General features: G+C 34.8%; 1 protein-coding gene across 1 annotated transcript in view; it reads right to left on the reverse strand.

Moving 5' to 3' along the window:
• LRP1B (LDL receptor related protein 1B) overlaps positions 1-12105 on the reverse strand; it is a 1919366-nt gene that overhangs the window by 1022086 nt on the left and 885175 nt on the right. The window contains exon 5 of the mRNA XM_090279551.1: positions 10703-10831. Coding sequence (XP_090135677.1) covers positions 10703-10831 — 129 coding nt within the window. The remainder of the gene's footprint in view (positions 1-10702; positions 10832-12105) is intronic.

The following is a 12105-nucleotide window of genomic DNA, read 5'->3' on the forward strand; positions in this document are numbered from 1 at the left end:
TGAGAAAGTATACTTACAAAATTGGTTGTGATGTCCTTTATTGAAGTAATATTCCTGTTCTTGGCTAACTATTAATTGTGGTTTTCATCTTCAGACAAATAAATTTAAGGCTTAGCATGAGGATAAGGGAAGCCATTGGAAGATAAGGACTCACAAGACTTCTGGCCAAGATGGAGACCTAGACAGACACACTGCATTTCCCTCCACAACTAAGAAAGCATACAACCACCTCAAAACTAGAGACAACCAGAAGTTCCAGAAAACTGAGCTACATGGAAGTCCAACAAACAAAGATATAAAGAAGAAATACTCATCCAGACAGGTAGGAGGGGTGGAGCTGGGGTGGAGAGGATGCAGTGTGGTGGCGGCAGCAGCGGCGGCAGCAGCAGGCTGGCAGAAAGTACAGTCATACATTTTAAAAAGTCAGAAGGGACACGTGGGGAGCACTCCTAGTACCAGACCAAACCCTGCAGCTCACAGTCCCAGCGCCGGGGAAAATAAAGTCTCATTGTTTCCGACTGTGCAAACCAGTGGGGGTTGAGGTGGAGGAAATACTGTTGGTCTCACAGCAGAGTCTGCTTGTTTAAAGGGCCCACACAGTCCTAGAATGTCCACAGACCCACCCATTCTGGGAACGATGAACAGGACAATAGCTAGAGAGATGCAGTCCCACGTGGAAGTGGGAGAAGTACCTGGAAAATGGGCAAATGTTGAGCAAATGACATTGTTCCCTCTCAGACCCCTTCCCTACAAAAAATGCCACAACGTGGTGAAATGGGTTGCCCTGTACTGATGAATACCTAAGGCTCTGCCCCTTACAATGTAACAGAAGTGACAGCTCTACTTAAGACACAGAGGCAAAAAAAACATGGGAACCTGTCAAGATGAGGAGACAGAGAAGTATGGCCCAAAAAGGGGAACAGATCAAGGTCCCAGTGGGAGAACTAAGCAACAAGGAGATAGCCAACCTAACAGATGAGGATATAACCAATCTCACACATGAAGAGTTCAAAACACTGGTGATAAAGATGCTCACAGGCCTGACAGATATACTTGAGTACAGCAAACACATAAGGAAAGAAGTAAAGGCTATGCTAAGTGAAACGAAGGAAAATCCACACAAAACCAATGGTGAAAGGAAGGAAACAGGGGTCAAATTAATGATTTGGAACATAAGGAAGAAAAAAATCAGTCAACCAATACAGAATGAGAAAACAAGAATTGAAAAAAATGAGGAGAGGCTTAGGAATCTCTGGGACAACTTTAAACATGCCAACATCCAAACTATAGAGGTGCCAGAAGGAGAAGAGGAAAAGCAAGAAATTGAAAGCTTATCTGAGAAAATAATGAAGCAAAACCTCCAAATTTGGTGAAGAAAATAGACATACAAGTCCAGGAAGCACACAGAGTCCCAAACAAATGAGACCCAAAGAGGAGCACACCAAGACACCCAAGATAAAGAGAGAATCTTAAAAGCAGCAAGAGAAAAGCAGAGAGTTACCTACAAAGGGATGCCTATAAGACTCTCAGCTGATTTCACAAAAGAAACTTTGCCAGCAAGAAGAGACTGGCAAGAAATATTCAATGTGATGAAAAGCAAGAACCTACAACCAAGATTACTCTATCCAGCAAAGCTATCATTTAGAATGGATGGGCAGATGAAGTGCTTCCCAGACAAGGTAAAGCTAAAAGAGTTTATTATACCAAGCCATTACTGTATGAAATGTTAAAGGGACTTATTTAAGAAAAAGAAGACCAAAACTATGATCAGTAAAAAGACAATAAACTCACAACTATCAACAAATGAATCTAAAAAATAAAAACAAAATCCAACTAAGCAAACCAGAATAGGAAAAGAATCATAGGTATAGGGATCATTTGGAGGGTTATCAGCTGGGAGTGGGAAGGAGGAGAAATGGGGAAATAGTGCAGGGACTAAGAAGCATAATTGGTAGCTACCAAATAGACAGGAGGAAGTTAAGAATGGTATAGGAAAGGGTGAAGCCAAAAAACTTATATGGACGACCCATGGCTATTAATTTAGCGGGGTAGGATTGGGGCGGTACTGGGAATAGGGGAGAAAAGGGAGAAGAAATTGGAACTACTGTAACAACATAATCATAAAATATACTTAAAAATTGCCTTTAAATAACTCTTGTTCATAAAAGAATTTCCTGTTTAAAAGTATGGGGCCTTAAGAAGCCACATTTATTTTGTCTCCTAAAAAAAAGAAAATTCTGCCTCAGTATTAGCATATTCACTTAACAAATATTTATTGAGTATGACTGCTAGAGATATAGCAGTTAACAAAACTAATAAAATTTCAATTTTCTTAAAGTTTATATTTTAGTAGAGGAAACAGGCAGTAAACAAATAAATAAATACTATTTAATATTACTTGGCAATAATAAATTCTATAAAGAGAGGTAAAGCAATGGTAGTAATGGGAATGTGGCTGCCCCTTAGGGAGAGTAGTTCAATCAGATTATATTTAAAACTTTAAAACATAGGGTTTATGAGAAAGAATGGAGTCAAGGATGACTCCAATGTTTTTACTTGAACAGTTGGTAAATGGGGTAACATTGGCCAAGATGGGCAATGTTGAAGAAATCATTGTTACAAAGGAAGAATAGCAAGAGTTTGGAAAATACACAGTTTGATATTTCCATTGCTTCCAGATGTAGATGGTGGGTTGGATCTCAATATTCAAGTGAGTCTTTTGTTCAACAGAGTGGTCAGGGCTGGTGGTAAGTACTTGGGAGTCTCATTCTCCAGCTGAAAAAGGGTGTTTTTTTAAAGTCATGATACAGAATAAGAGAAGTTAGGAAATTAATAAAGTATGGTATTTTTAAAAGACTTAACAGTGAATCATGCCAAAAAATGCTGGCAAAATGAGGATAATGAAGCAAAATAAATTGAAAACACATGTTTTGTAAGGTAAGAGGAAAACTAAGAATATGTTACCTTAAAAGGAAAAGTATTCAGGAAACAAGGATAAGGTGCTGCTAAAACTGATAATTGAGTAATTTGGCAACTGGAGGTCAGTGTTAACCTTATCAATAAAGGTGTTAAGTGGGTGATAAGAATGGAAGATCTACTGAAGTACATGCAAGAGAGATGAAGAAGTGGAGAAAGAGACAACACATTTTTTAAGGTTTTTTTTTTTTTTTTTTTTTTTTTTAGGGAAAGGAGAAATGGAGTGGTATTAAAGAGAAATATAGATTTAAAGAAAGTTGTTTTATATCGTCTTCACAACACGCTTGTATACTAATAGGAATAATAAAGGAGAAAAAAATATTGATAAGTCAAGAAATAAAGAAGGCAATTGTGTAAGTGTATTTCCTGAACAGGTGAAAGAAAATGAGACCAATGCACATTTGCAGAATTAGCCTTAGGAGCAAAGTCAGTTTTTTTGTTTTTTGATTCAAATAAGAGGAAAGTGGAGTGATTGCTTCCATATTCAAATAGATTAGTAGATTTAATTAAGTTTGTGGTGATAAAATACTCTTTTGCTTGTTTCTACTTTTTCGCAGAAATATGAAATAAGATCCTTTTCTTAGGATAAGATAGAAGAAGGCAGATAGATAAAAATTCACTATCTAGATCTAAAAAAAGGATGTCATTTAATCTATTTAATTGTCTTCTGGTAGGCTGTAAATATACAACCTATATTTAAGATTTTAATTTTTGATTATATTAAAAGGACAGATTAGTTTGAAGAGCTCAATGGTGATTGTATACCAAACTTCTAGCTACTTTAATAAATTTATTTTTTGTAATTTGACAGTAAATTGTCCAAAACTTCTGAAGGTTATTAAGATATAATTCATATAGTAATTTGGCAAAATTTTTCTTGCATAGGAATCACAGATAAAGGCTTTGTGAGACCTAGTGCTGAAAAGAAATGCTCACACACATTTAAAAATAAAATTAACACGACGATTTTTTCTTCTCAAGACTAAAATAACTTAAAGCAGCTTGACTATGGAGAATAGAATATTAGTCATCAAAGTCAAGGGCAAGATAGACCCTAGAGGAAGCATTGTCAAGGTGAATTTTCTAACTGCTATTATTACCTTGTTGACTGAAACTGATACAGGGGATGCTTTGAAGACTCTCTGAAAACATTTAGTTTTCTTATTAAAAACTACAAAATTTTCTTCTTTTTCTCAGGTTTTAAGTTATTTTTTTTACTCCCCCTGAGGATTTTAATAGCTATATACTTCTATTATTCTCAAAAGCAATAGAAAAGTTATATACATATGCATATTCTTGCATCATCTTAAAATAAATCCCTGATATTTTATATAAATACAAATATGCCTCATTTTTGTTTATTTTTCATTATATTTGTCCAATTTGAAGACAAAGGGAGTCAATTGTAAAGCATATATTCTATCACACATTTGAAATTGAGGATTTAATTAGTAGTTCCATAGCTATTCTACAAAAAAATTAAATAGTATGATAGAAATTTGTACCTGTACATTGTGCCATTTGTAAAAATAAAGTTTATTGATGGTCAATGTTACAGCCCATAAAGATGGCCATATAATTTTTTATGCCCAAACAAAGCAGTCCTCAGCTGGATTGCAGTTAAAATATTAAGTAGTAAAAAAAAAAGAAAGATATGCATTTTTCTCTGTATTTCATATTTTCTTTGACTAAAGGTAAACCAAACGTGTCATGACACATAAGACACCATGGTATGTTTACCATTATCAATCTTGCAACTTTATTGCTGGAAAAAAAGATTCAAGATGTCAAGAAAGATTCTAGCCTATGGAAGTGAGTTTCTCTAGCAAAAAACAAACAAATATAAACCACAAAGAATAATATACCTTAAAATAAGCATACTCATTAACAATGTTTGAACAGAAAAAAAATGTGGGATGTTTAATTTGAGCAATGAAAATTCCATCAGAAATTCTTGTCCTGCCCTTTCATGAAATGTGATTTGTAAATGAGTGAATGGCCAGAGAAGATGTAGGGTAGGAATACCCAAAAAAATAGAGAAATATGTTCAGTGGCCAGGCCAGGTTTTCAAAGGCAGGTTGCAAAGCTCCAGTGTTTATTTGTTTATTTATTTGTTTGTTTGTTTGTTTGTTTATTGTTCATTTCTTCGTCCTTCCTTCCTTCTTTCCTTCCTTCTTTCCTTCCTTCTTTCCTTCCTTCTTTCCTTCCTTCCTTCCTTCCTTCCTTCCTTCCTTCCTTCCTTCCTTCTCTTCTTTCTTTCTCTTCTTTCTTTCTCTTCTTTCTTTCTCTTCTTTCTTTCTTTCTTTCTTTCTTTCTTTCTTTCTTTCTTTCTTTCTTTCTTTCTTTCTTTCTTTCTTTCTTTCTTTCTTTCTTTCTTTCTTGTTGTTTTATTACAGTTGTCCCAATCTCCACCTGGCTCCCTGGCCCCCCCCGCCCCTTTGCTCTCCAGTGTCTGGCCCATCCACTAATCCCATAGTCAATTTCCACCCTGATGTCCATGTCCATGAGTCATTCATACATGTTCCTTGACTAGACCCTTCCCTTTCTTTCCCCCCTACTTCCCCCTCTCCCCCCTGGCCACTGTCAGTCTGTTCCTTGTTTCCATGCCTCCGGTTCTATTTTGCTCCTTTGCTTTGTTCATTAGGATAGTGGCTTAGCCAATACTGCCTGACTGCAGGAGGTTAGCTTGTTCTCAGCTTTCCTTGGTCACGAGAATTGTATGTTTATCTGAGGAGGAGAGCCTTGGTGAAGCACGCACACCTTTATGAAGATCATGTAGAACTCCCCAACCAATCCCTGATGTCAATACTATAACAAAGGCAGCATGAACCCTGCATAACAAGAAAAAAACTGGCAAAATGCCTCATTGTCCCTTTAATTTATTCTAGCAATTTGACTTTTATTTAATTGATCCCCAGTATCCCAGTACCCTTATTCTGCTTCCTGAATATGTAGGAAAAATGTTACTTAAAGCATCTAATAAGTATTTACCAAGCATATACTCTTTCTAGGCACTGAGCTATATCTCTGCTATTTATCACTTCCTGGCATATGCATAATTTCCACTATGTATACAGGTCTGAGTAAATAACAACAAATCTGGATTACTCTGCTGATGCTGGTCCACTGGGATCATGCCTAGCTCAGAGATTCTCATGTACCATCATGTCATCAAGTACCATTCTCAGTTAGGCATCAATGAAATGACAAATTGTGCAGCAACTAGACCTTTTGGCTACCTAAAGATGATAAAACTCTGAGTAGTAAATCTTCCTGTGTCAAGAAATAATCACATATCATTTGGCAGGAAGCCATTCTCAGCCAGATGGTAAACTGAAACAGGTCTGATCATAAGTTATCAAGGTTACTAACACTTAATGTTGCCCTTCCTAAGGACACTTACTTTCTAATATAGGGTGCTTCTTTTAAAAAGGAAAAAAAACCAAGGAACTTATATTTTAATAACTGAATTCCAAGCATTATAAATAGCTGAGAGACTTTGATACTCTGAGCAGAAACTATTCTCTCTCTCCACAGGCACCTGCCTATCCTTCCCATAAGAAGAACCAGCCCTGGTAGAAAAGCCATGAATGATTCATTTAAATTGCAAAAGAAAATAACAGATAATAACAGCGTTAGAGGTTAGATAGAGGAGCCATAGAAAATTACATTTTATATTAATTCTCTTTTTCTTTTTTGTTTTTAAAAACTGTAGTAAACAGCAAGTGGTATGAAAATGTTTTCTAACACTGGCTAGGGATATGCTTCCATGTATTATAGAGATTATGGTTTGCATTTATTTCAATGAAGAGGTCCAATGCCTAAATATATAACATTCCTCCCTTTCCCCCAATCAGTGAATAGCAAAGTATAAGGTATAATAGAATCTCAAGGTTATTTCATGGGGTCTCTTCTCTCACTGCTCTGGTTGTACATGGCAGAGGTACACTCTCTCATGGTACCATTTAAGGCAGCATCTCTGCACTGATGAGCATACAGTTATTTAGTGCTCTTTATTCTGCTACTGCTAACATGCAATCAGTAGAGCCTTGTGGGTTTCATAGAACTGTGTGTTGGGGTAAGTGCTTGACTTTAGCAAGTGGTTGCAACAGCGAAAAGTACAGTCCAATGGGCCTGAATTTATTAGAAATAAAAATGCACACAGTTCATGAATTAAATGCCCTTGGCTAATACTTTCATTCTAACTCATTCTACATGAGCCTGTTTTCAGCCCTGGGTATTCGCATTCAACAGACATTTCTGCATCTAAATCAATCTAAATCAATTAAAAGAAAGAAAATTACATTTTAAATTAAACCTTTTTATTGTCATATTTGACAGGTTACCAGAATTTTAATCTTAAAAAACATAAAAATATACAGGAAGTTTTACTATATACCTATAGATGTTTTGATTATTAATTTTAAGGCTTTGTTTTTAATGACAAGTCCTAATGTTTAATTTAAAAATTACTAGTTTTTACTGGGTATCCCATTCAAATCAATAAATACTTCATTATGACATTCATATTTTAGTGTATCTCCTTCTACATTGTACTATCAAGTATGCATATTTAAATTAAAGTGACTTTTAATGTACATTGTAGACTTTCTTCCATTTGGAAATTACTTATTTCAGTACCAAATGGATAGTTGGACTAGATTACCTTTGAAGTTCCTCCCGACTCTGAAATGATTGGTTCTATATTTCAGTAGTCAAGTAAATATTACTAAGTGTAGAAAAAAAGTTGAAGTGCCTCCTGCCTTACATTAATCTCTTACTCCATCTGCTACAGAGCCCAGAGTCCCTACCACTATCAGAGTTAGTTCTTAAAGGTGCTCTTAAGTCATATGAATTTTATTTAGCTCAGACATTTTATTACAAAGGAAGGATAATAAATTAACTTAGATTTATGTAGCTAATTACTATTAGTTGTCACATTAAATATAAGGCCCACAAACAAACTTCACAGTGAATAGTTGGGGAGCGACCATGATATCATTCTGTGCTGAACTAATTCATCACCTTTATCAAAGCAGCTTCCAAGACAGCCGACTCTGCCTCTCTCTTCCTTCACATACAAGGCTACTTCTCCCAGGAACTTTTATTTTCTCACTATCCAGTAAGGCCTTTGCAGAACCCTCCTCTTGAGTCTACTTCCAGCTTCCCATTGTATACTTTGGGCTTCATGTTTTTCTATTGTTCTTCCTTTCTAAAGCCTAGAAATCTTTTCCACACAGCCAACTCATTGTAACCTTCCCTAGTTTCCCACACTACCAGTTTCAAACAACCCTGGAACTCTGGCTTGACTTGGAAGAAGTCAGGTTCTAGGGTCCAATAAAATAGAATTATAGAGGAAGAGAAAGAGGGGCCAATCTAAGCAGCTGGGTAACAGAAAGGAGAAATGACAAAGCCTTAAGACAAATGTGATTTAATTTGCAACTTTTTCTTAGCACCCATTAGTCTCAGCAACACCACAGAATGATCAAATTGTAAATATATTTAAAGCCAACGGAAGAAATATAATCTTACATATAACTAAAGCCAAATATGTCCTCTGGTTCACTTGTAAGTATGAGAAAACTAAATCAAAACTGGTAGTTTTCCTTTTGAATTATACAAATACATTGGTTCAAATATTCATTTGGCCTTTAGAAGTAGTCAATATATGTTGTAGATTTGTGCCCATTTACTACTCACAATTTATTTTCATAAAACTACAAACCACAGAAAACTTCCCATGGAAACTGTGTATTTTTCAAACTCTGCAGGCCAATATTGTCATCAAGCCAACCACCTAGAAGTGAAGACATTTATATATTCTAGAGTCACCAAATTTCCCTGAAGCAGCATTGCATTATCATGTACCAAGCCTCTATGGTTACACTCTGTTATCTTCAGAAACCTTCTCCATGCAGAAAGAGAGAAAGTGCCTCTTTGTATAGAGTTTATTACATTACACTCTTCCTGTGTATTCACAGTAATATTGTGTGGATCAATAGACACAGCAAAGAACAAGCCTTCTACTGCCTCATTCCATCAATATTTAAAATCAGAACTCAGTGGTTGGGCAAAGAAGAACATAAAACCTGACCTAATTTTTCTCAAGGATTGTTCCTGAAAAATAAATAGGGCTTAATAAACAAAGTCAGTAATTCAAAGAAATAAACTAATAAGTAAAAGAGTTTCTGTCTTTGGAATTTTGTATACAAATATGTTTTGTAAATAACTAAACACACTATGTCAGTAAAATCACTAAAATTATAATATGAGGTTATATTGTTAAGGGAGGCAGCAGCAGCAGCTTGCTGAGCAAATCCAATGCTTTGCTCAAACTGGCTTTGAAAAAGAGAATCCCATCCATACCTAATTTTTCAATTGATAATAAATGGCAGGCGAGGACATTCATTACCTTATCAAAGCATCGTAATTTGAAATGCATGAAATGAAACCAGATTCTGGAAAACTCAGAAGAAATCATATGGAATATGATACATAATAGCTTTCTATGTTATTCCAAAGCTAATTCAGCCCACAAAAAACAAAACAAACTTTATTTTATTGTTACTATCACATCTGAAGGCTATTTCATTAACAAATCAATAATACTCACTGAGTTTTCACTGTAAGCTGAACACTAAGTAAAAACTATAGGTTTATTTGCAGGTAAGAGGTCAAGGAAAGGCAGTTTTGAAATATGAAATTTAACATATAAGAATAGAGCACTCATTTTAGTAATTTTAATCAAAAGAAAGGTTTGTTTGTTCCCTTCCCTCCCTCCTTTCCTCTTTCCCTTTCTCCTTCCTTCCATTCACAAATATTGAGGATCTGTATGTTCCAGGCAATGATAAAAATTTGGTAAATAACATCAAACAAAACAAACACATTCTATAGTCTAATGCTTACATTATTTGAGGGAAATCAGATATGAAACTAATACATAAATTAGTTCATTTCAAATGGTAGTGTATAAAGAAAATAAAACTTAAAAAAATCACAGTGATAGAATAGGTATGATTAATTAAATTAAACTGGGAAATAAGATAATGATAAGGAGGATAGATACCATTAAATAGAATGGTCAGAGAAAGCCATTTTGAATGTTGCCATTTTAGTCAAGACTTGAATGATAAGAGTATGATTTTCATAGGGAAAAGCTCTTCAGGCAGATAAAAAAGCAAGTGGAAAGATGTCAAAGTGAGAGCAATGTGTTTGAAGAAGGACCAGGAAACCAGTATGACTAGTGTGTGATGAAAGGAGAGTAGTGGGAGACAAGACTGGAAAGGTAAATGGTATCAGACCAGTAGGCCCTTATAGGTCCTGTAAGAACTTAGAATTTTATTCTCATGATGAGTGAAAGTTATTGGGATACTAAGCAAGAGAGTGACATGATCTAGTATATATTTTAGCAGACCACTTGAACTATTATGTGGAGTATAAATTTCGGAAGGGAAACAAAAACCAGTTAGGAACTTATTGTCAATCCAGGAGAAAGCTTGGTCATTCAAATCAATTGATCCATTCCTTTTGAACAGGTTTTTGCTAATTAGAAACTTCCTATAATATTGAGTTATATAATGATCAGTGACAAGTGAAAGAACTGCTCTGGGTTTCTAAGTATGGATTGATGAATTAAAATAAAGCAAAAAATTTATTTTTCAATGTCCATATTAAAATGAACTTCAAAAAGGAAGTAAATTCTGGAAGGACAAAAAAGATAACTTACCATTTTTGGCTTTGCAAGATCTGTTGTCTGGCTGCATTAGGTAGCCCTCCACACAACTGCAAGCATAGGATCCATATGTATTTATGCAGGTCTGGCTGCATGTGCCATAAATGGCACATTCATCTTGATCTAAAAGGAAAAGAGATATCATATCTAAGCAAATTTACTGTTGGGCATATTTTTACTTGAAGAAAACTTTTTTTTTTATACTTTGGAAATAAACTATTATATTTTTTAAAAAGGGCCAATCCACGTCTTTTCAAAACTGTGCTAACTGAAATAGTAATAAATAAAACAAATAAAAATTTAAAATCTGCTGATTCATTGTTGCTTTAATGGTTACAGAGATATAAGATCAAACAATATAATCTTTTAAAAGAGGGTTTATCTACATTTGTGATGGGCAAGCTAGAAGTCTCTAGATAGTTTTGCAAAGATATCAAATGTACATCAATGGATATTTTTTAATAGTTTGTGTTTGTGACTCTGACTTTTTCATTATTTTAACAAAAGATTAGTCTAATAACATGCTTTTTAAAAAGCATATTAAATAAGAATTCTGAACCAAACTATGCAAACTTAAATGGAGAGCAGGATGACAGCTAGTGGCTGGGGGTGGGGGGTAGGGGTGGTGAGGAAGCGAAAGGACTGAGCAAAAAGGATAAAGGACTCATGGACAGGGACAACAGTGTGGTGACTGCTGGCATAGAGGGGAGTATATAGGGATTAAATAGTAATTGAAAAATATAATAAATACAAAATAAAAAACATAAAAAACAAATTAAGCACTTGTTACAATGAAAAAACATCATCTTAATTAAATGTTATTTTAATATTTATGGTCCTCATTCTACTCCCTCTCTCCTTCTTCTCCCTATACCTCTTTCTTGCAGCAACTTCTTCAAATCTCTATAAACAGCAGGCATTTAATTATTCTTAATGAACCAGGTAAAAAATAAATTCTGTCACTTAAAATTTAGATTAATATGTACATTCAGTCTGTTCTGTGTACCAAGCACTATACTAATTTCAAAGAAACTAAAATTGAAGCAACATGGTTCCTATCCTTAAGCAAAACAATCCTAGTTAAATACGATTTTGAATCTATGGATTTTCTTATAATAGAGGTATACTCTGTTATGATAGAGACATAAGAAAGTAACTGAAACTGCTTGTAATTAGAGGAAGAATGTTAAGTAAGGTCTGCACATTGAGTTGAGTCAAAGAATAACTTGGATTTTCTCATACTGAATAAAAAGGGATGAGATTAAGTGAAGCATTTCAGTTTAACAAAATGGCATGTGAAAAGGCATTGGAATGTGGGGATTTCAAAGATGTCTAAAAGAGTCAGTTGGAGTAAGGGTGTGTGATGATGTGGTAAGAAATGACATGGGGAAAGTAGT

Source organism: Furipterus horrens, unplaced genomic scaffold, assembly GCF_987537825.1.
Source record: "Furipterus horrens unplaced genomic scaffold, mFurHor1.1.pri manual_scaffold_1, whole genome shotgun sequence".
NCBI lineage: Eukaryota > Metazoa > Chordata > Mammalia > Chiroptera > Furipteridae > Furipterus > Furipterus horrens.